Raw genomic sequence first — 25480 nt, 5'->3', positions numbered from 1 at the left:
CTGCTCAGGGAGGGGAATAGTAGCCTACGGCTCAGGGAGGGGAATAGTAGCCTACGGCTCAGGGAGGGGAATAGTAGCCTACGGCTCAGGGAGGGGAATAGTAGCCTACGGCTCAGGGAGGGGAATAGTAGCCTTCCTCACAGGGAGGGGAATAGTAGCCTTCCTCCCAGGGAGGGGAATAGTAGCCTTCCTCCCAGGGAGGGGAATAGTAGCCTTCCTCCCAGGGAGGGGAATAGTAGCCTACGGCTCAGGGAGGGGAATAGTAGCCTACGGCTCAGGGAGGGGAATAGTAGCCTACTGCTCAGGGAGGGGAATAGTAGCCTACTGCTCAGGGAGGGGAATAGTAGCCTACTGCTCAGGGAGGGGAATAGTAGCCTACTGCTCAGGGAGGGGAATAGTAGCCTACTGCTCAGGGAGGGGAATAGTAGCCTACGGCTCAGGGAGGGGAATAGTAGCCTACGGCTCAGGGAGGGGAATAGTAGCCTACTGCTCAGGGAGGGGAATAGTAGCCTACTGCTCAGGGAGGGGAATAGTAGCCTACTGCTCAGGGAGGGGAATAGTAGCCTACGGCTCAGGGAGGGGAATAGTAGCCTACTGCTCAGGGAGGGGAATAGTAGCCTACTGCTCAGGGAGGGGAATAGTAGCCTACTGCTCAGGGAGGGGAATAGTAGCCTACTGCTCAGGGAGGGGAATAGTAGCCTACGGCTCAGGGAGGGGAATAGTAGCCTACGGTCAGGGAGGGGAATAGTAGCCTACGGTCAGGGAGGGGAATAGTAGCCTCCTCACAGGGAGGGGAATAGTAGCCTTCCTCACAGGGAGGGGAATAGTAGCCTTCCTCACAGGGAGGGGAATAGTAGCCTTCCTCACAGGGAGGGGAATAGTAGCCTTCCTCACAGGGAGGGGAATAGTAGCCTTCCTCACAGGGAGGGGAATAGTAGCCTTCCTCACAGGGAGGGGAATAGTAGCCTTCCTCCCAGGGAGGGGAATAGTAGCCTTCCTCCCAGGGAGGGGAATAGTAGCCTACGGCTCAGGGAGGGGAATAGTAGCCTACGGCTCAGGGAGGGGAATAGTAGCCTACGGCTCAGGGAGGGGGAATAGTAGCCTACGGCTCAGGGAGGGAATAGTAGCCTACTGCTCAGGGAGGGAATAGTAGCCTACTGCTCAGGGAGGGGAATAGTAGCCTACTACTCAGGGAGGGAATAGTAGCCTACTGCTCAGGGAGGGAATAGTAGCCTACTGCTCAGGGAGGGGAATAGTAGCCTACTACTCAGGGAGGGGAATAGTAGCCTACGGCTCAGGGAGGGGAATAGTAGCCTACGGCTCAGGGAGGGGAATAGTAGCCTACGGCTCAGGGAGGAGAATAGTAGCCTACGGCTCAGGGAGGAGAATAGTAGCCTACGGCTCAGGGAGGGGAATAGTAGCCTACTGCTCAGGGAGGGGAATAGTAGCCTACGGCTCAGGGAGGGGAATAGTAGCCTACTGCTCAGGGAGGGGAATAGTAGCCTACTGCTCAGGGAGGGGAATAGTAGCCTACTGCTCAGGGAGGGGAATAGTAGCCTACCTACTGCTCAGGGAGGGGAATAGTAGCCTACCTACTGCTCAGGGAGGGGAATAGTAGCCTACTGCTCAGGGAGGGGAATAGTAGCCTACTGCTCAGGGAGGGGAATAGTAGCCTACTGCTCAGGGAGGGGAATAGTAGCCTACTGCTCAGGGAGGGGAATAGTAGCCTACTGCTCAGGGAGGGGAATAGTAGCCTACTGCTCAGGGAGGGGAATAGTAGCCTACTGCTCAGGGAGGGGAATAGTAGCCTACGGCTCAGGGAGGGGAATAGTAGCCTACGGCTCAGGGAGGGGAATAGTAGCCTTCCTCACAGGGAGGGGAATATTAGCCTTCCTCCCAGGGAGGGGAATAGTAGCCTTCCTCCCAGGGAGGGGAATAGTAACCTTCCTCCCAGGGAGGGGAATAGTAGCCTTCCTCCCAGGGAAGGGGAATAGTAGCCTTCCTCCCAGGGAGCGGAATAGTAGCCTTCCTCCCAGGGAGGGGAATAGTAGCCTGCCTCCCAGGGAGGGGAATGGTAGCCTACGGCTCAGGGAGGGGAATGGTAGCCTACGGCTCAGGGAGGGGAATAGTAGCCTACGGCTCAGGGAGGGGAATAGTAGCCTTCCTCCCAGGGAGGGGAATAGTAGCTAATGTGGAGTCATATAAACAATTAAATACATTGTAATTTGGCGGGTCATGTATCGGCTTTCAGAAGCAATTCGATGAGGGTGGGTCGGGTTGTGTAGAAAAATCTGTCCTGATGTCGGATATTAGTAGGGGTTCAGAATTGATGTGGTCGGCGTGGGGGGTGTTTGGCTCCAAAAAACGGACCCTGTGCTATACTCCAGGTAGAACATACTGATGGGCTCCATGACTCACTGTAAATACATACACTTAGCTACATGATAAACACCACTCATCACTGATATTTTTTTCTGTAGGTGTGACACAATATATTGTCAGTTTTGTTTATTTTGTGTTTTAGATTTTTAAGAAATTATTTGTGAGACATAATTTGTATTACTTTTATTCATTATTGTGGTCATGTGGTTTGGCAAGAAGAATGCCCCTCTTCCCACAGGTGTTATTACTACCACTGAGGGTTTAGAGCTTGAGGTAGTCACCTCATACAAGTACTTGGGAGTAATGGCTAGACGGTGCACTGTCCTTCTCTCAGCACATATCAAAGCTGCAGGCTAAAGTTAAATCTAGACTTGGTTTCCTCTATCGTAATTTCTCCTCTTTCACACCAGCTGCCAAACTAACCCTGATTCAGATGACCATGCTATCCATTCTAGATTACGGAGACATAATTTATAGATTTATTTTATTTATTTCACCTTTATTTAACCAGGTAGGCTAGTTGAGAACAAGTTCTCATTTACAACTGCGACCTGGCCAAGATAAAGCATAGCAGTGTGAACAGACAACACAGTTACACATGGGTAAAAAATAAACAAGTCAATAACACAGTAGAAAAAAAAGAAGTCTATATACATTGTGTGTAAAAGGCATGAGGAGGTAGGCGAATAATTACAATTTAGCAGATTAACACTGGAGTGATAAATTGTCAGATGGTCATGTGCAGGTAGAGATACTGGTGTGCAAAAGAGCAGAAAAGTAAATAAATAAAAATAGTATGGGGATGAGGTAGGTAAATTGGGTGGGCTATTTACCGATGGACTATGTACAGCTGCAGCGATCGGTTAGCTGCTCAGATAGCAGATGCTTAAAGTTGGTGAGGGAGATAAGTCTCCAACTTCAACGATTTTTGCAAATCGTTCCAGTGACAGGCAGCAGAGAACTGGAAGGAAAGGCGGCCAAATGAAGTGTTGGCTTTAGGGATGATCAGTGAGATACACCTGCTGGAGCGCATGCTACGGGTGGGTGTTGCCATCGTGACCAGTGAACTGAGATAAGGCGGAGCTTTACCTAGCATGGACTTGTAGATGACCTGGATCCAGTGGGTCTGGCGACGAATATGTAGCAAGGGCCAGCCGACTACAGGTTGCAGTGGTGGGTGGTATAAGGTGCTTTAGTAACAAAACGGATGGCACTGTGATAAACTGCATCCAGTTTGCTGAGTAGAGTATTGGAAGCTATTTTGTAGATGACATCGCTGAAGTCGAGGATCGGTAGGATAGTCAGTTTTACTAGGGTAGATCAGCAGGTAAGGGTGCTCTTGAGTGGTTAGATGTTCTTTACCATTTGGCCATCAGATTTGCCACCAATGCTCTTTATAGGACACATCACTGCACTCTATGCTCCTCTGTAAACTGGTCATCTCTGTATACCTGTTGCAAGACCTACTGGTTGATGCTTATTTGCAAAACCCTCTTAGGTCTCACTCCCCCCTATCTGAGATATCTACTGCAGCCCTCATTCTCCACATACAACACCCGTTCTGCCAGTCACATTCTGTTAAGGGTCCCCAAAGCACACACATCCCTGGGTCGCTCCTCTTTGCAGTTCGCTGCAGCAAGCAACTGGAACGGGCTGCAATAAATACTCAAACTGAACAGTTTTATCTCAATCTCTTCATTCAAAGACTCAATCATGGACACTCTTACTGACATTTGTGGCTGCTTTGTATGATGTATTGTTGTCTCTAACTTCTTGACCTTTGTGCTGTTGCCTTTGCCCAATAATGTTTGTACCATGTTTTATGTTGCTATCATGTTGTCTTGCTACCATGTTGTCATGTTGTGTTGCTACCATTCTGCGTTGTCATGTGTTGCTGCCTTGTTATGTTGTTGTCTTAGGTCTCTTTATGTACTGTTGTGTCTCTTGTTGTGATGTGTGTTTTGTCCTATATTATTTATTTAAATCCCAGGCCCTGTCCCCGCAGGAGGCTTTTTGCCTTTTGGTAGGCTGTCATTGTAACTGACTTGCCTAGTTAAAAAAAAAAAAGGATTCCTCCAGGTTTATGCATTAATATGCACTGAAGTGTATTGGTGTCACTATCTAGATGGAGTCAGCAGATCTGTTGGTTGGTGGCCTTAACATTGGGCGGTATCGCATTAGTGAAAACCAAGACTGTTCTCAGGGCAGTTGCCGGTTTTGACTGGCAGAAGTGACGTTTCGTAGCATGTTAAGATAATTAACGTGGCAGGTTATTATAATTAGGTTAAAGTTGGGTAAAATGCTAAATTTGTCCACGACGCGACTCAAACATTCAGTATCTCGCTATAACCAGGCCTGCCCTAAGAACAGTTTTGGTTTCCACTAATGCGATGCTGTTTAAACTGGGGATGGTGACCTCACTTCCTCAATCGAAGGAAGTTTTCCTGAAAAACCAGCCTACTTCCCGTTGTCTCAAAGTGTATCCTGTTTTACAGGTGTGTAATGTATAACTATACACAATATACGTCGACATAGTACGATAACATGTTTCGCTAACTATTTAATGGGTTGTGTGATGTTTAAGGTGCATTTTTGAGTTTGTCGAAGCGAGAAAATGCTAGCCAAGTATCCCCATTGACAATGGAATTGTCAGTAATGGAGCCACGCTAGGTGGATGGTGTGTAATCGTTAGTTCAAACAGTTGCAAAACGGAAAACCAGGGTTTATATTGGAAAATGCAGGTAGCTAGATCCATTTTCGTTTCGTTTAAGAAACGTTTTGCAACAGATTCGGCGTTATGAATACGCCCATGACATGATGCAAATCTAAACAAAATGGCGTCGCGGACTTTTCTAAATTGTAAATATACAGTACATTTTTAAATTCCGGGTTACTTTATTTTGTTCATCCAAGCCTCAGGCTATATACTTATGTTGCACAATTGAATCATTCTAGTTTAGATGTTTTAGTAATTTATATATTTTCCGTATTTTCCGTATTTAATGGTTCGAAAGTTAGCTGGCTGGCCTCATGCTGGGCGCTAGTTTAGCCCTAGCCTATAATATATGCGTCGATGTAGCTACGTACTTGTATTGGTTTAACTGGTAGTTTACTCACTGCTAGCGGGAGTCATTGTTGTCAATTGTGTAGCATTGGGTAACGTTTATGTCTACACTGCTACAGTGGTGAGCCTGTTTGTGTCGGACAAACAAGCATACGATTGGATGGTTTTACATTCTAGATAGCATACCCTTTGCGCTATTTGTAAGTGATTAGTATTTATTTTGGCACATATATTAATTAGACATAGCTATATGTACTGTTAGAGACAACCATAGTATATTAATTGTTTTATGTAGCTGTTTTTATATTGTTAATGAGAACTGATTTCATATTTTTCAACAAAGCAATTGTAATGAACTAGATAGTTGACCCTTGACACTTTTGGAAAACACGTTTATTAAATTCGATTTAAGAGGACTTTACCTGAAACCAGCCAACTTTTACTTGTCTCTGCGTTACAGGTACATGTATTTGTTTTCCTGGTCTCATTCATGGAACCTGGAACATTAGCCCACTCTGTACAGTCTGCCATTTGTTGAGCTAGCTAAAGGGATAATTGTTATTAGTTAATGTAATAATAATCAAAACTCTTTCTCCCTTCCGCTTTCTGCTCTACCCCCCCCTCTCTCTAGGTCCTACGTGGGCACCTCCAGTAGTAACAGTGACCCAATCCAGTCTCCTGCCCCACTCCTATTCCCTCCGCCCCCCCTCCTTTAGCCACAGTGTCACTGTCCAGACGCCCATCATAGGTGTGACCCCCTCCATCCAATCCCCTATGCCCCCCCACCCCCACCCACTCATGACAGCCCACTTCCAGCTACCACCACACTCCACCTCACACCAACCCCCCCCCATGGTTCTCAACATGCCCCCCCAGCCACCCTACCCCTTAGCCCAGCCCCCTGTCGCCTCCTTGCCCCTTTCTTCCACCTCAGGGGGTCCGGGTGGGACACACCCCAACCAACAGAACCAAAATGTGATGGGGAACGGTCATCTGATGCCTCACCCCCTCATACAGCCCCCCGTCCTGCCTCTGACCAATGGGCAGTTGGTGCCGCCGCTTCTGTCTACTCTAGTAGCCTATCAGGATGATCCTAGAGGGCCCAACGGGCTGCAGATGCTGAGGACTGTGGGAATGGGGAAGTACGAGTTCACAGACCCAGGACATCCTAAAGGTAAGACAGACTCACTCTGACTGGGCAAGCATGCACACACACACACACACACACACACACACACACATACCAAAGGTAAGATGGGCCCTCTCCACATGGGTAAGCACAGAACCCATGCTTCTGTATTTTGGTTTATGCACTTTATTTTCCACTTAATTAGTTCGGGTTTTATCAGCGTAGAACCCATCTTTTTTTCTTGGCAGAGTGTTTGTACAGGGAACAGCTTCTCTTGGTAGAGAGTGGTTTGTACGGGGAAAAGCTTCTCTGGGTAGAGAGTGGTTTGTACGGGGAAAAGCTTCTCTGGGTAGAGAGTGGTTTGTACGGGGAACAGCTTCTCTGGGTAGAGAGTGGTTTGTACGGGGAACAGCTTCTCTGGGTAGAGGGTGCTTTGTACGGGGAACAGCTTCTCTGGGTAGAGAGTGGTTTGTACGGGGAACAGCTTCTCTGGGTAGAGAGTGGTTTGTACCGGGAACAGCTTCTCTGCGTAGAGAGTGGTTTGTACCGGGAACAGCTTCTCTGGGTAGAGAGTGGTTTGTACCGGGAACAGCTTCTCTGGGTAGAGAGTGGTTTGTACCGGGAACAGCTTCTCTGGGTAGAGAGTGGTTTGTACGGGGAACAGCTTCTCTGGGTAGAGAGTGGTTTGTACGGGGAACAGCTTCTCTGGGTAGAGAGTGGTTTGTACCGGGAACAGCTTCTCTGCGTAGAGAGTGGTTTGTACCGGGAACAGCTTCTCTGGGTAGAGAGTGGTTTGTACCGGGAACAGCTTCTCTGGGTAGAGAGTGGTTTGTACCGGGAACAGCTTCTCTGCGTAGAGAGTGGTTTGTACCGGGAACAGCTTCTCTGCGTAGAGAGTGGTTTGTACCGGGAACAGCTTCTCTGGGTAGTTTGTGTTGCCAGAATGTCTGTAAACAACACTACAAACACAGGTAACACTACCTATTTGGAAACGGTGCCAGATCTCTACAAAGTTGCACCAAGGTCACGGCATGTACACACACACACAAACTATTATTTTGCTTCAATTGTTCAGCTACACCTACATTCACTTTTTAAGCTTCTTTTAAGCCTGGAAAACTTTTATCTTTGAAAACGGAGAGGGGCGCAGCATGGCGAGTGGCGCGGTCTCTGCTGCGTCTCAAAGCTGTAAATGTATGTTAACCTTGGAGGTTGTGTTGCAGGGCCAGAGACAGATGTACTAAATTCTCTGACCAATTTTCACATTTAATTAAGCTTTTTATTTTCCACTACTCATTAGATTTAGTTTCTCTCTCGTTTTCGCTCTATATCAATAAAACTTGAGCAAATGAGTTTCCAGATTGATGTAGAAAGCAGTTGTGCCGGTCGGTTCGGATGCTACCTGAGACATTTTAAATGAGACACCAGCTGGAATGGAAACAAACATTTGTCCAGCAGCAGAGCTAGTTAATTTCTGTTGCATCTCCTGTCTCCTTAGATGCTGTCTGGTTTTTGTAATTGGATAAAGGGATGTTTGAGCTTAACCTTAACTCACCACTTTTCTGCGATATCCACCATTTTGATCTCAATAAATAATTCATGTGAATCGTGACGATCCGTAAAACACAGTGTATCACGCATTGAGTGATGTGTGCTTCATCGAATATCACGTGTCACTGCTATGAACGGCCAGGCGCATCCCCTAACCAGCCGTTAGCCAAATCAGCTACTTCTCTCTGTCCGTTCTTTCTGTGCATTCTCCATAAGTTTAAAATTTTTATTTAGCCGTGATGGCGATCTAGGGTGTGGGGGGCGTTTGTGTGTGAGGGAAATAGGATGTGTGGGACAGGGAGTAAATTCGTGAGGGAGGGAGAGTGAAGTTGTATGTAAAGTTGTCTGAAAGGTACGCTAAAGATGGTTTCATTTTAGACCTAGTGTGTTGTCCCCTTACTGTATCAATGAAATTGCAGATCATTATGTATTTATATTCCTTACTACATTCCTTCTGCCCAATCACAGGTATGGATATGAGTAAATCTGATTATTTTCTGCAGTAGCCTTTTTGATTGTACAGTAAAAAGTGCAGTTTCCCCCTATGTTCATTTAGCATTTAGGCGCGCCACCACTGCTAAATAGTTGTCGGCACTCCCAGAAATGACTAATATTTTCAGTATTTTATATCTTTAAACAAGATAACAAAAAATAAAAGTAGACAGGGAGAATCTAAAATTCAAAAAATGTCATGGCATGAGGCCACCATTGATTTAGATTTTCTCAGATAGCATAAGAACACGGCATAAGCCATGGCAAAATGTGCAGAATTGCAGGAAATTAGCTTTAAAACATATTACCTTTTTTCCCCCCAGTCCCATCACAAAAAGTAGAACTGCAAGAAACTAACATTTTCTCTCTGCCCCATGGTAAAATGTATAGAGTTGCAGGGAACTAGCTTTAAAACGGCAACATTTTGTCATTGTGGAAAGGGAGCGCTCGGTATTGTGATACTTGGCTTGGTATCACATCGTTAGTGAAAATGTTGGTATGGTGACTAGAGGTCGACTGATTTTTCAACGCTGATACCGATTATTGGAGGACCAAAAAAGCGCATGCCAATTAATCGGGCTGATATTTATTTATTTATTTGTAATAATGATAATTACAACAATACTGAATGAACTTATTCGAACTTAATATACATCAATAAAATCAATTTAGCCTCAAATAAATAATGAAACATGTTCAATTTGGATTAAATAATGCAAAAACAAAGTTTTGGAGAAGAAAGTAAAAGTGCAATATGTGCCATGTAAGAAAGCTAACGTTTAAGTTCCTTGCGCAGAACATATGAAAGCTGGTGGTTCCTTTTAACATGAGTCTTCAATATTCCCAGGTAAGAAGTTTTAGGTTGTAGTTATTATAGGACTATTTCTCTCTACCATTTGTATTTCATTAACCTTTGACTATTGGATGTTCTTATAGGCACTTTAGTATTGCCAGTGTAACAGTATAGCTTCTTTCCCTCTCCTCGCTCCTACCTGGGCTCGAACCAGGAACACAAAGACAACAGCCACCCTCGAAGCAGCGTTACCCAAGCAGAGCAAGGGAAACAACCACTCCAAGTCCCAGAGCGAGTGATGTTTGAAACGCTGTCAGCACGCACCCCGCTAACTAGCTAGCCATTTCACATCGGTAACACCAGCCTAATCTCGGGAGTTGATAGGCTTGAAGTCATAAACAGCTGCTGGCAAACGCATGAAAGTGCTGTTTGAATGAATGCTTACGAGCCTGCTGCTGCCTACCATCGCTCAGTCAGACTGCTCTATCAAATCATAGACTTAGTTATAACATGATAACACACAGAAATAGGTCATTAATATGGCCTAGTCCGGAAACTATCATCTCGAAAACAATACGTTTATTTTTTCAGTGAAATACGGAACTGTTCGGTATTTTATCTAATGGGTGGCATCCATAAGTCTAAATATTGCTGTTACATTGCACAAACTTCAATGTTATGTCATAATTACGTAAAGTTATAGCAAATTAGGGAGCCCAAACTGTTGCATATACCCTGACTCTGCGTGCAATGAACGCATGAGAAGTGACACAATTTCACCTTGTTTAATATTGCCTGCTAACCTGGATTTCTATAAGCTAAATATGCAGGTTTAAAAATATATACTTCTGTGTATTGAATTTAAGAAAGGCATTGATGTTTATGGTTAGCTACACATTGGAGCAACGATACACACCACATCGATTGTATGCAACGCGTCCTGCGTAGATAAACTAGTAATATCATCAACCATGTGTAGTTAACTAGTGATTATGATTGATTGTTTTTTATAAGATAAGTTTAATGCTCGCTAGCAACTTACCTTTGCCTGTTATGCGAATGCAGTAAGCCGTCTCTTAGTGGAGTGAAAAGTAATTAGGTGGTTAGAGCGTTGGACTAGTTAACTGTAAGCTTGCAAGATTGAATCCCCTGAGCTGACGAGGTAAAAATCTGTCGTTCTGCCCCTGAACGAGGCAGTTAACCCACCGTTCCTAGGCAGTCATTGAAAATAAGAATGTGTTCTTAACTGACTTGCCTAGTTAAATAAAGATTAAAGGTGTAAAAATAAATAAATAATAAGCCAAACCTGTGTCCAAAAATACCGATTTCCGATTATGAAAACTTGAAATTGGCCCCAATTAATCGGCCATTCCGATTAATCGGTCGACATTTACATTTACATTACATTTAAGTCATTTAGCAGACGCTCTTATCCAGAGCGACTTACAAATTGGTGCATACACCTTATGACAACCAGTGGAACAGCCACTTGCATCTAAATCTTGTTGGGGGGGTGAGAAGGATTACTTACCCTTACTTACCCTATCCTAGGTATTCCTTGAAGAGGTGGGGTTTCAGGTGTCTCCGGAAGGTGGTGATTGACTCCGCTGTCCTGGCGTCGTGAGGGAGTTTGTTCCACCATTGGGGGGCCAGGGCAGCGAACAGTTTTGACTGGGCTGAGCGGGAACTGTACTTCCTCAGTGGTAGGGAGGCGAGCAGGCCAGAGGTGGATGAACGCAGTGCCCTTGTTTGGGTGTAGGGCCTGATCAGAGCCTGGAGGTACTGAGGTGCCGTTCCCCTCACAGCTCCGTAGGCGAGCACCATGGTCTTGTAGCGGATGCGAGCTTCAACTGGAAGCCAGTGGAGAGAGCGGAGGAGCGGGGTGACGTGAGAGAACTTGGGAAGGTTGAACACCAGACGGGCTGCGGCGTTCTGGATGAGTTGTAGGGGTTTAATGGCACAGGCAGGGAGCCCAGCCAACAGCGAGTTGCAGTAATCAAGACGGGAGATGACAAGTGCCTGGATTAGGACCTGCGCCGCTTCCTGTGTGAGGCAGGGTCGTACTCTGCGGATGTTGTAGAGCATGAACCTACAGGAACGGGACACCGCCTTGATGTTAGTTGAGAACGTCAGGGTGTTGTCCAGGATCACGCCAAGGTTCTTAGCGCTCTGGGAGGAGGACACAATGGAGTTGTCAACCGTGATGGCGAGATCATGGAACGGGCAGTCCTTCCCCGGGAGGAAGAGGAGCTCCGTCTTGCTGAGGTTCAGCTTGAGGTGGTGATCCGTCATCCACACTGATATGTCTGCCAGACATGCAGAGATGCGATTCGCCACCTGGTCATCAGAAGGGGGAAAGGAGAAGATTAATTGTGTGTCGTCTGCATAGCAATGATAGGAGAGACCATGTGAGGTTATGACAGAGCCAAGTGACTTGGTGTATAGCGAGAATCGACCTCTGGTGACACTCATTCTGAAAATAGTCACATTTTCTTTTTAGTTTATACAGATTTCTCACGTTTCTGTGCAAAAATGTTTGCTCACCTTTTTGGGCCATAATCAGTTTGCATCCCTGTGGGATACATTGTTGCTACGTTGTAATTTATACTCTTGTATTTAGTACAATTGCCAAAGCAAGTGATAATTGCTTACTTCACAACACATAACCATAGTTTATTAGCCTTCTATTTAGAAGTACTAGAAAAGTAGCTACACATTCTATTTTGTAAACAAGCAGTAGGGCTCTGCATAGAACCTTGAGACGCGATGAGATGGATTGCATTCCATTAAATATTCAGCAGTAGAAATGTCACAGCAATAGCTTTGTCATTCAGATCAGTAGCAGGTGTCAAAACAAATTTATTTATATATACACTAGATGGCTGACAGGGGGTGCTATGCTGATTCCACTTTGCCTCCATCTTGGCACTCACTCATTGCATAAAATATTATGGTAGCTATAGAAATGCATTGGTCTTAGTTTTTTCCACCTTTATTTTATTAGACACCTTAATGCATACTCTTAAATTATATTATGTGAGGAGAACACGTATATTGATAAATCACAAAAAAAAAACGTTATACATCTAATTTTGAGATTTTATGTTGCTGTCCGCACTACAACAAAACTACTTAAATATGTACAATTTTGCCTTGAAACATTTAAAATATTGTAGAATTCCATTCATTCCTATGGAGGACTGATCCTACTGGGGAGTGCCAATATGGCCGACCGGTGGCTTCCAAGCCCCTCAAAGGTCATGCATAGAATCAGCAATCCAGGATTTATATAAATCATTTGTCACAACAGAGCCGTGTGTTCTTGAAAACCTTGTTCGCATACAGGGTCACATGAACAAACACTTGGTGCTCATTTGGCAACATTGTCTTGATTCTCTTAAGTATTCTCCGAATGGTTGAGAAAGCTTCCTGACGGTAAGAACACTTAACCTTGCTGCCGTGACTGTCAACCAGTCGGCAACCACACATCCGGCTGCCATGCAGTACAGGATCATCATGCATCACATCCTGATGCTGGCTCTGTCTCTCCAGTCCAATCAGTGATTGCATGTTGTAGTGCTGTGACAAGGTGGTGAGGAGGCTAGTTAAGGCTAGGACCTTCTCTAGGCACAGATTCAGATCTTTTTCATAACTTTAATGCTTATGGTTAGGATTGGGGGGAGTAATCTGATTTTTAGATCTGTGGTGAGGGGAAACTTATACGTTGAGCTATGATATACTGTACAGAAGCGAGCTGCCACACACACACTTACTTGACTGGCAGATATGGATGTCTTTGCTTAAAAAATGTAATGAATTGTCAGCTTGGCTCTGACTATTAAATGGTTTATCGGTTAAGTAATGTTTTAGAGCCCACTTTGGCACAGGCTTCAGCAAAACTCTTAGTGTGCCCTTCTGTGTGTAGTGAGAACTTGGATATTGAGGCAATCTTTGTAAGGTTGGAGGATTTTTACATTGTAAGAGTGCCTCAAATTCACTGTTAAGTAGGCTGTAGAGTAGGCTAATTTGAATGGCTCTCATTGGACTTTAAACACTAACTGTTGGTGGGATTATTGTTAATTCAAAATGACACAACGACAAGGTTCCAGTTTAACAACGTTAACCGTATTAGCACAATATATACATGGTTGCCATCGCACTCAGGCCAGGTTCATCAACAACGAGACTCCTCGCAAGCGCACTAATAAGAGTGATGGCACCGTAATAATAGATATAGGGGTACTTAAAACATGAACTTAACAATTAGGATCAGTTGAGCCTAGTGTGTGTGTGTGTGTGTGTGTACGCGTGTTTGCCTGCATGTGTGTGCGTCCGTTTCTCCATCCGTGTGTCTGCTTCTCCATCCGTGTGTCTGCTTCTGTCTGTCTGTCTGTGTTGTGTGTGTGTGTGTGACATCAGCTCTGTCTATGCCTGTCATTGAACCTATAGGGTCACTGAGTTCACCCATGACGCATCAGATTGAACGACCATATGAAACCACATAAACCTTAACCTCTCTGGGATATATGGGGTGGTAGCGTCCCACTTGGCCAAAAGCCAGAGAAAATGCAGAGCGCCAAATTCAAATAAATTCCTATAAAAATCCAGCTTTCATGAAATCACATATGTAAGATACCAAATTAAAGCTACACGTATTGTGAATCCAGCCAACATGTCAGATTTCAAAAAGGCTTTTCGGCGAAAGCAAACGATGCTATTATCTGAGGATAGCACCTCCGTAAACAAAGACAGAAACCATATTTCAACCCTGCATGCGCGACACAAAACACAGAAATAAAAATATAATTCATGCCTTACCTTTGACGAGTTTCTTCTATTGGCACTCCAATATGTCCCATAAACATCGCAAATGGTCCTTTTGTTCAATTAATTCTGTCCATATATATCCAAAATGTCCATTTATTTGGTGCGTTTGTCCAGAACAACACCGGTTCCAACTTGCTCAACGTGACTACAAAATATCTCAAAAGTTACCTCTAAACTTTGCAAAAACATTTCAAACTACTTTTGTAATACAACTTTAGGTATTTTTTAAAGTAAATAATCGATACAATTGAAGACGGGATGATCTGTGTTCAATACATGAAGAAAACAAACTGAAGCATGCTTTCAGGTCATTCGCCTTTATCAAACAGTACACATGAAGTGACCCTCGTTCAAGATGGCCGTACTTCATTACACAAAGGAATAACCTCAACCAATTTCTAAAGACTGGTTACATCCAGTGGAAGTGGTAGGAACTACAAGCAAGTCCCTTAGAAAGATTCCCAATGAAAACACATTGAAAACCCCCAAAAAATAAAAAAATCTGAATGGTTTGTCCTCGGGGTTTCGCCTTTTACATAAGTTCTGTTATACTCACAGACATGATTCAAATAGTTTTAGAAACTTCAGAGTTTTCTATCCAAATCTACTAATCCTATGCATATGTTATCTTCTGGGGATGAGTAGCAGGCATTTGAATTTGGGCATGCTTTTCATCAAATTCCAAATGTTGCCCCCTATCCTAGAAAAGTTAAGGGACATTCTCCTCAACTGTGAGACCTAGGCTTAATTGGCCATCTTTGTTTCACTCATTATGTTTCAGTTTGAAAGAGAAAAAACAAAGTCTAAAAATTATAGACGCGCAAGGAGAGGGAGAACGACAGACGCATGCAGAAAGGGAGAAAAAGAGCGAGACCGAAAGGGAATCCGAGGGTAACATTTTAACCTGAATCCTCCTGGTCTGTCTGGCTCGTAAGGATGACTGGCGGTTGTGTAATCCAGGCATAAGCTGATGACTGGGGTGTTACCTTGCTGTCCTCCTCCTGTGCATTGAATCACCCTTCATGATGGGTCTGACTGGCAAATAGAGGTGTGGTACTTCGCTATCCCCAACATGCACAGCTATACAGACAGCTATACAGAGTTCAGATGAATTACTAAGCACACACACTTAGGAGGCTACCTCTGAACAGATACTGTACATACACACTGAGGAAAGAAGCACCCTCTGCATGGTTAGGTTTGAGTGTGCTTTATCAAATCAAAACAATGTATATAATAAGGCTGAGCAGACAGTTTGATTGGACAGTGCCATTTAACATTCAGTCCAGCTGTCACAGGAAAACGAGCAATCTGGACTTAAGTCTCCCTCTCTCACTCGCTCATTCTCTTTCCCACTAATCCGTTCTTCCTTCAGATTTCCCTGGTCACTCTCCTTACCGTGGCATTCCCAGCTGAAAACAGGTCATTAAAAGACTGACTTACACCACTGGCCTCAGTGGAGTGGAGGAGAGGGAGGAATGGGGGAGAGTACGACAGCTGGTGACAGATGTAGTATAGGGAGGGTGGAGAAAGAGTAGGACATTTGTGATTGGGAAGTGTAGTACTTGGTTGAGTAGGAGAGGGAGGGAGGAGAAGAGTGGAAAGGCAGGTAGAGCACAGTGGTCTCGCCAGCTTAGCAGGAAGAGGAAGATAACTATACTTGAACAAAAATATAAACACAACATCTAATGTGTTGGTTTCATGAGCTGAAATGAAAGATTCCAGAAATGTTCCTTATGTACAAAAATCGTATTTCTGGCTTCAGAACAAGAATGTCAAAGCCCAGACTTGAGTCCCACTGACAATCTGTGGAAATATTTGAAGATTGCTGTACACCCCATCCAATTTAACAGATCTTGGGAAAATCTGCACTGAAGAATGGGAGAAAATCCCCAAATCCTGAAACGAACATCCTGAAACTAACACAACCAAGACGACTCAAAGCTGTAATCGTCGCAAAAGGTGCTTTTACAAGGTATTGCCTTTGGGGAGTGAATTTTCAATACATTTGCACAAATTTCTAAACATGTTATCGCTTTGACATTATGGTGTTTTGTGTGTAGATGAGTGAGAACCCCCCCCCCCGCCCATTTAATCTGTTTTAAATTCAGATTAACACAACAAAATGTGTAGTTAAGGGGTATGAATAGAATACTTTCTGATGGACCTATAGCTGTAGTCTCTAGTATAGCAGGAAGTAGAGGAGGAGTGGAGGTCAAGTACAGTGAGGAGAAAAGCAGGTGCCAGGCAGGTAGTTTAGTGACCTCTAGCTGACGGGTAGCATAGTGGTGTCTTGTGTGTGCTGTAGCCAGTCAGACCAACCCTACCACTGGGCCCCTCTGTCTTGCTTTCGCTCAGTCTCCCTCTGTCCATCTCTCTCTCTCCCCCTTCATCCCACTCCGTCGTACTGGCCGTGTGCTGCTGCCGCTGAGTGTTCTCTTGAAAGGCGTGTGTGATTAATGAATGCAGTGCAGCGTTGCTGTGCGTGGCTGCGGCGGGCGGCCGATCAGGAATCTGTCTTGATGAGCTATGCCCCGGCTCTTTCTGAACTGGAGATGGTACTGTATGGGACTTGTGGTGAGGCCTCTCTCCTTTAAAATCCTATAACGAGGGAGGGAGGGAGGGAGTGAGAGAGAAGGGGGACGAAGAGAGCGAGAACCCTATGTTTCTAGCCTCTCATCACTCGCTCCACTCTGGAGAGAGACGGAGCGTTGCAGATGAACAGCAGAAAACCATCAGTAAACTTAGAGGGGGAGAGATGAAGGGGAAAAGGAAGAACTTGTCCTCACACCACAGGCTCAGTAGTGCCTCCTGAATGGGATCCTAAATGAGCCGTTTGAGTCGATATCATGAATATCTGCCCGCTGTTTGGATTCATGCACCAAGGTACTTCAGAAATATCAACCTTATTATCACCAAGGCTTATTATTCATTTGAGAGGTAGTTGGTGAACATAACCGGGTTTCCTAGTACATGAATTGTGTATTATTTGCTGGCTGTACAGGCTATTATTCTTGTGTAACTAGCAGACTATCTACAGCACACATGCCTACCTACTGCATGTACCATGGTAATGGAAGGTCCCACTTTAAACAAAGTACAACTTATCAAGGGTTTATATAGCGTAAATAAAGACTTCACAAGCGCTACATAAATTATACAAAAATAATCTACAAAGGGTGACCTAAGTTCTCACTGTAGGGTGAATTGCCATATGTGACAATTCACTTTGTTTATACACCATTTGTAGAGTGACATGCTTTGATTTGTGCATCATTTATGTAGTGCTTAGGAAACCTTTTGTATGATATTTAAAGCCTTTATAAATTGTGCTTTGCTTAAAGTGGGACCTAATTGAGTTATTATTCAAGGGCGTCCACGTTTTCTGACCTTTGATCTGTGAAACTCTGAGGTCACCCAGGTTCTAGGATGACTGCAAACCAAACAGCAAAAAAACTGCAAATCCTTAATTTAAAGTACTTTTGTTTTTATTTCATGCCAACCACTCATTTTTCCCTCAACGAAAACTACAAAACGTTGATCACTCAAGAACGTAAACACCACATCCATTTTTATAAATGTTTCTGCTACTGCTTATTCCACAGGTTTAAAAATGAAACTCCCACCCAGGCCAAAGCCAGTGCTCCAAGTTTGAATTATTCCCTTATTTTCTGTACAGCTGTAATCAGACATCAAAACATTTCTCTCCATTGGTTATATACATCCTACTTAAGACACCTTCTCTCCAATCCTTAGTTTATGCTCAAGAGAAAGAAGGTAACCAGATACTAACCTCGATTACTCCCTTTAGGGGAACTGACCTCACCTCCTGACTTCTCTTTCACCTAATCCACAGCTATCCATCTAGCCTCCCTATATCAACACGTCGCTCTCTTCCATCAAACATTCCAAAGCCTTCTGGCTTGCTACAGACTCTTTCTATTCAAGGCTTCGTCTCTATCGTTTATTTAATATCTCAATGTTCAAAGTTTAGCCGATTCCAACACCGGTTAAATAAAGGTCACACACCACACTGACAAAAAAGTTACTTTGTTGGCATTTACGTATGTCCCTATTACCAGTAAAACATAATCTAAACCTATTTCTTTCACTTACTTGCTGTGCAGTTTCATTCTCACCCAGGATTTCTATGGAATGCCATTTGGGTCTTTGTGTGTCAAATACCACTATGATGTGTCAAATAAGCTTGTTGACCAATCAGGACCTGCATATGACTACACATCACATAATAATTTAATGCGTGCATACATTTTATTATGTAGTTATTACACATTGATAACACCATCACTCATATTTCATATGTCACAACGATTCATCGATACCTATGCTATGATGCTGGTAAAGTTGTCTCGCGCACCTACAGTGCTGGTCATAAAAAAAGCTAGCTCATGGATGCAAACAATGTTCTTCCAACAAAAACATAGCAAAATTACATTTTTCAGTAACTATAGTTAGCTAGCTAATTATATAGCTAAGTTTTGTCTAAAATGACCATAATTTACAAGACAGTTCTTATTTGATCAATGGTGGTCGGACCCATCTATGTGAAGCTAGCCACAATAAGGATTAGCAACAATAGTGTACTTTGTGGTTAGCCTTTAAAATAAAAGTATGTAATTGACAGTGACGCAAATTAATACAAATATTAGAATTGTGCCATAATTGAATAGATCATGGTAAACGAGGTTGGAATGCTATATAAAATCAACAAAAGACAATCATTTGACAAATGTTGAAATCACACTGGATGTATTCTACTTTAGAATTGCATTGGGGTCATACTTATTTCACTGTACAGCCTTACCTATGGATTGTGGATCAATGACATGAGGGATCAGACTCCTCAGTGACACCCAGAGAATATTAGCGTCGTAGCTCTTATTGCGGGTCTCTGAAACAACTGTGATTTGAGCCACATTTATTGTCTACCTATGTGTATTGAATACTATTCCCGAGGAAAAACAATACTGTGTGGATGTTTTGTTTCATCCGACCAGAGGAAATTTTTCCAAAAAGTACCCATGTACCCAAAAATCTCTTAAGTACCCATTGTCCCCATGTGCAGTTGCAAACCAGTCTGGCTTTTTTATGGCGGTTTTGAAGCAGTGGCTTCTTCCTTGCTGAGCGGCCTTTCAGGTTATGTCGATATAGGAATCGTTTTACTGTGGATATAGATACTTTTGTACCAGTTTCCTCCAGCATCTTCACAATGTCCTTTGCTGCTGTTCTGGGATTGATTTGCTCTTTTCACACCAAAGTACGTTCATCTCTAAGAGACAGAACGCGTCTCCTTCCTGAGCGGTATGGCGGCTGCGTGGTCCCATGGTGTTTATACTTGTGTACTATTGTTTGTACAGATGAACGTGGTACCTTCAGGCGTTTGGAAATTACTCCCCAGGATGAACTCAACTTCTGAGGTCTTGGCTGATATCTTTAGATTTTCCCATGATGTTATGCAAAGAGGCACTGAGTTTGAAGGTAGGCCTTGAAATACATCCACAGGCACAGTGAAATAATCTCTGTAAACAATTGTTGGAAAAATGACTTGTCATACACAAAGTAGATGTCCTAACAGTCTTGTCAAAACTATAGTTTGTTAACAAGAAATTTGTGGAGTGGTTTAAAAACAAGTTTTAATGACTCCAACCTAAGTGTATGTAAACTTCCAACTTCAACTGTAGGTATGCATTTCAGCTTTGACACCAGTTTTGCACTTCAGCGTTTCACTAGACATCAGGCTGATACCTATGTTGGCATTTTTAGCTAATATCGGTCGATTCCGATATGTTCACCGATTTATTGTGCATCCCTACTCGACGAATGGGTTTGCAACTCAATATAAGGAAACTGTTCCTAATGTTTTGTTCACTCAGTGTAAGCCAGAGATGCATAATTTTATAGGAGACAGCGCTATTTCTCTCCTTCACTCAGTCAAGTCAGTCAGAGTGAAACTAATGATTCTGCTTTGCATGATTAATCGTTTGAACGTGGCAATCCCAAATAAGCTGTGTGTGTTTTATTAAGCGACTTGGACAGCCTGTCATCCTGCCAGTGGAGTCACAAACTGTTGTCTACTCATCTGTGAGCTGAGGTGGTAAACTGCTACTGGTGGGCTTTGGGCAACCATCACTTAAAGTAGTAGTTCAACCCACAATTTGTGTTGAACTCAAAGTTGTCATCGTCTGTTGTGTACATCCGACAATACTGGATGTGGCCCAATATCCGTGCTTGCGTTCTAAATAGTTAGCATTTTGGGTGTGAAAATATAAAGTTTTATAGCCAGCTACATTTCTAATGTTTTGCTTCAAGTTTATCTTGGAATTCTATTGGAGAAAAGTAGGCTACATAGAGAAAAGTAGCTACACATCAGTCGGCGCTTTCTGCTGATAGAATGCCAGTTTGTAAATTCCCATCTGAGTGGAGAAGTGCAACTGAAACACAGTTAGTCTTTTGTCAAGCAGAAACTACAATAAGCATTTTAGATCTGCATTTACAAAATGCAGCAAGATATTTGTTATGCGTTTATCTATTTTTTTTTGCGCTGAATTCTGCGTTAACCCACAGTTTCAGGTGTCGTGTTTTCTTAATGCTATGTATTACAATTAGTACACAGTATGTGTTCTTAGTAAGTAGTAGGCAAGACTTTGTTTTGTTGGTAGAAATCTGGGAGGCTTATTCGGAAATTAATGGGGAACGATAACCATCTAAAGCTTACAATTCTAACACATTTTAGGGCGATCCATCCCTTTTAAGAAAGCTCCTTCAGACTTTCTAAGGTCTCCCATTCCCATTAAATAAACAACACTATCAAACAACTTGTTTCTGTAAACATTGACTATCCTACATCTTTTCTGACATTCAGAGATAAGTAAACCTGAGAAGTTAACAAATTTGAGTCAAACAACATTCCCACAAAGTCAACACATTCTGTTCTATGTAAATAAATATGCAATTAGCATGTTATTAACGTGTTATAAGACTGTTTGAATGATGTCAAGAGGAGAAATGAGGCAGCTGAGGTGAGACTGGTTCTGTTTGGAGGTGGTAATAAGTGGGGATGGAGAAGGGTAGAGAAAGGAGCGGAAAGGTTGGGGAGCAGTATCAGGTGAGGCTGGTTGTAGCAGGAGGGGAGAAAAGGAGAGGGAGAAATTTGTGTGGTGCGGTATCAGAGGTGAGGCTGGCCCCGTCTGGTTGTAGTGTAGCCTAGTAAAACTCTAAGGTCTTAACTCAGCCAGGCATCTTAATTGCAGACACTACCATCGCTGGAGCTCAGGGTCCCCAGATGACGACTGATGTGAGCTGACTGGAAGATGACCTTCCTAACTAAGCAGGGTGGAGGTTGGGTGAGGGGAGGCTGTGGAGTGTCCCTGCGTTTGTGCATGTGTAGTGGGCTGGTTAAGGCCATTGAAGCAGACAGAAGTGCTAAGCTGGTGTTTGACATGAGTGGAGAGGAGGGACTGCAGTCTGCCGCACGTGCTCAGTCTGAGGTGGCGGGAGGAAAGGACTGGCACAGTATGAGGAGTGAGTGTGTGCGTACACCTTCTTGTGACTTTTATGATTCTTATAATGAAGGGATTTGACGCAAACTAAACACTTCTAAAGTGCATCTCCTACAACTCTTCTCTCCACCACGGTCTATTTTCACTTCATAAGCCTGAACAGCAATATCAAAAAAAACTATCCAAACCATGGGGGGGGTGTGTTTCAGTGGAACGGCTCAGTTTTCAAAATTGACCCGGATGTGAGGATTGAGGAAGTGGAGTGTCATGGTCTCTATCGATTGTGCATTTTGACAAGCGGCATCCTCACACACTTCGTACCATCACATCTCCAACTCGGCTGTTCTGCAGTGCGTGACGATCCAATAATGGTAAAGTACACCCACATCCCCAGTCACCCAGGTTGATGTTGTGCATTGGGTTTTCAGAGAGGAACCCCTTGGAGAGTAGCACTGCTATTTACCCACATGGAACGTCCACTCACTGCCACCATCCCCCGTCATATAGTAGGCCAAGCCAATTGATTCCCCTGTTTAAAGTAGAGTCAAAGGGAATGTAAGTCACGCTCCGATGGAAAACTACCAGGATTTCATTATCACTGCTGGTGGTGGTAAAGCTATTTGATGTGATGAGATGAATTGCCAGGAGTCAAATGTCGATGTGTTCTATTGCTCATCAGCCGTGAAATGGGCAGTAATGCAGTACCTATGAAGGAACGCCTGCCGGTGTTAGACAGGGAGGCTGCAGAGAGTTGCTGCCAGAATCAGGCACACAGTCAATAGCTGATGTTTAACTCCTAATGAGGAGTCAGGGTGATTTAAAACTGAGGGCATACTAGACCAGACTAAACAGCAGCAGATGTAAGAACAACATACAGAGTGACCGACTCTGCCTGTTGTATAACCTTTTAACCAAGTGGAAATATATTTGACAAGTCCAAAAGTGCGCAACCATTGTTGTTGTTGGCAAGCTGAGGAGCGTTACGCAGCATGGTAAAACATGTATTTAAAAGAAATTGTTCATACTGTGCTTTTCTATCGCACGTTCAATGGTGTCAAGCAGTGGTGGAAAAAGTACTAAATTGTCACACTTGAGTTAAAGTAAAGATACCTTAATAGAACATGACTCAAGTAAAAGTCACCCAGTTAAATACTACTTGAGTAAAAGTTTAAATGTATGTTTTGAAATATTTAAGTATCAAAAGTAAATGGAATAGCTAAAATGTACTCCAGTATCAAAATAAAAAGTATATCATTTTAAATTCCTGATATTAAACAAACCAGATGGAACAAATGTATTATTGACTGATAGCCAGGGGCACAATCCAACACTCAGCCATTATTTACATATGAAGCATTTGTGTTTGAGTCTGCTAGATCAGTGGCGGTAGGGATAACCAGGGATGTTCTCTTGATGAGTGTGTGAATTGGGCCATTTCCCTACCAAAATGTAACGAGTACTTTTGGGTGTCATGGGAAAATGTATGGAGTAAAAAGTATTTTGTCTTAAGAAATGTAGTGGAGTAAAAGTTGGCAAAAATATAAATAGTCATGTGCAGATACTCCAAAAAAATGACTTAACCTTTCTAGCGCAGGGGAACCCCTCGACAACATTCCTCTGAAAGGCAGCGCGCGAAATTCAAAAATATTTTTGAATGTGTAACTTTCACACATTAACAAGTCTAATACAGCAAATGAAAGAAACATTTTTGTTAATCTACTTATCGTGTCCGATTTAAAAAAAAAAAAATGCTTTACAGCGAAAGCACAACATATGATTGTTAGATCACTGCCAAATCGAAAAAACACACAGCCATTTTTCCAGCCAAAGATGGGTTCCACAAAAAGCTGAAATATAGATAAAAGTAATCACTAACCTTTGATCTTCATCAGATGACACTCATAGGACATCATGTTACACAATACATGTATGGTTTTTCGATAATGTGCATATTTATATCCAAAAATCTGTTAACATTGGTGCGTTACGTGCAGTAATGTTTTGTTTCCAAAACATCCTGTGATTTTGCAGAAATACTCATAATAAACATTGATAAAAGGTACTAGTGTAATTCACAGAATTAAAGATGGACTTCTCCTTAATTCAACTGCTGTGTCAGATTTTAAAAAAAAACTTTACGGAAAAAGCATAATCTGAGAACTGCGCTCAGAGCCCTAAACAGCCAGAGGAATGTCTGCCATTTTGGAATTAACAAAGTTCGAAACAACACCATAAATATTCACTTACCTTAGATCTTCATCAGAAGGCACTCCCAGGAATCCCAGTTCGATGACAAATGACTGATTTGTTCCATAAAGTTCCATTTATGTCCAAATAGCCACTTGTTAGCGTGTTCAGCCCAGTAATCCGATCATTTCATCCAGACAAACTCAAAAAGTTCCGTTACAGTCCTTTAGAAACATGTCAAACGATGTCTGGAATCAATCGTTAGGAAGTTTTTAACATAAAACATCAATAATGTTCCAACCGGAGAATTCCTTTGTCTTCCGAAAAAGCACTGGAATGCGAGGTAACTCTGTCCGGAGCGTGTCATGAGACCAAGGCGCTCTGCCAGACCACTGACTCAAAGAGGTCTCATGAGCCCCTCCTTTATAGTAGAATCCTCATTCAAGTTTCAAAACACGGTTGACATCTAGTGGAAGCTGTACGAAGTGTAATCTCATCCATATCTCAGTGTATTCGGTAGGCCAGGCTTTGAAAAACTACAAACCTCAGGTGTCCCACTTCCTGGTTGGATTTTTCTCAGGTTTTTGCCTGCCATATGAGTTCTGTTATACTCACAGACATCATTCAAACAGTTTTTGAATCTTCAGAGTGTATTCTATCCAATACTAATAACAATATACATATATTAGCATCTGGGACAGAGTAGGAGGCAGTTCATTCTGGGCACGCTATTCGTCCAAAAGTGAAAATGCTGCCCACTTTACACCATTGTGTCCAAGGCAAAAAGTGTTTGTTGTTTGCAGTAACTTATTTGTTGTAATATTGCAAACAGACATTGCAATTTTACGATTAAGGATTCCAAGGAGGCATTAGACATAAGTATTATATTGATGAGTGTGTAATCTGCATTACTTATTTGCTGCATGATCACATCCTCTCCACACACTAAGTATTAGACTGTCTCCAGTGTCTCTGTGAGAAAGATATACTTTTATTGTAATCAGGCATCTTTGTAGGGAGCTGATACCGTTAAGCCTGATGGACAGTGAGTCTTCCTTATGAGTGATATTTCGTATGCTCATGACAGTAATGTTCCATTATCCTCTACTAAAACCGTGCAGCATGCTTTTAATTGCTGCAGCGAGAAGAGCTTTGAATTATTAGAATGATTTATAATACAGTAGATTGTCATTGCACTTTTCACTTTTATTTTTATTTTTTTAACTTCAGATTGTCACCATGAGAGAGTTGATAATGGCATTGTGTTCTAGACAAGTGCTAGACTGAAGATAATTATTGAGGCACAGTGCTATATGTGTGATCGTAGGCTAACTATAACTGAGCTTATGTTATTTCCACAGAGACGTTTCTTCCTCATGCCTTAGGCCAGGGATAATCAACTTGATTCAGCCGCGGGCCGATTTTTTTCTTCTTGAGCGGATGGTCAGGGGGCCAGAACATAGTTACAAATAATACCACAAAAAGCACAGATATATTTGACTAAAATATGATTATTTCAAACATTTATATTCAGT

General features: G+C 43.0%; 1 protein-coding gene across 1 annotated transcript in view; it reads left to right on the top strand.

The window, feature by feature from the left end:
- Positions 1-25480, top strand: part of LOC118387061 (kelch-like protein 29) — a 435230-nt gene that overhangs the window by 305964 nt on the left and 103786 nt on the right. Inside the window, exon 5 of the mRNA XM_052523942.1 lies at positions 6078-6620. Coding sequence (XP_052379902.1) covers positions 6078-6620 — 543 coding nt within the window. The remainder of the gene's footprint in view (positions 1-6077; positions 6621-25480) is intronic.

The sequence above is a fragment of the Oncorhynchus keta genome, chromosome 8 (assembly GCF_023373465.1).
Source record: "Oncorhynchus keta strain PuntledgeMale-10-30-2019 chromosome 8, Oket_V2, whole genome shotgun sequence".
Taxonomy (NCBI): domain Eukaryota; kingdom Metazoa; phylum Chordata; class Actinopteri; order Salmoniformes; family Salmonidae; genus Oncorhynchus; species Oncorhynchus keta.
The sequence above is the reverse complement of the archived record's forward strand: the minus strand, read 5'-3'. Positions and strand labels throughout refer to the sequence as shown.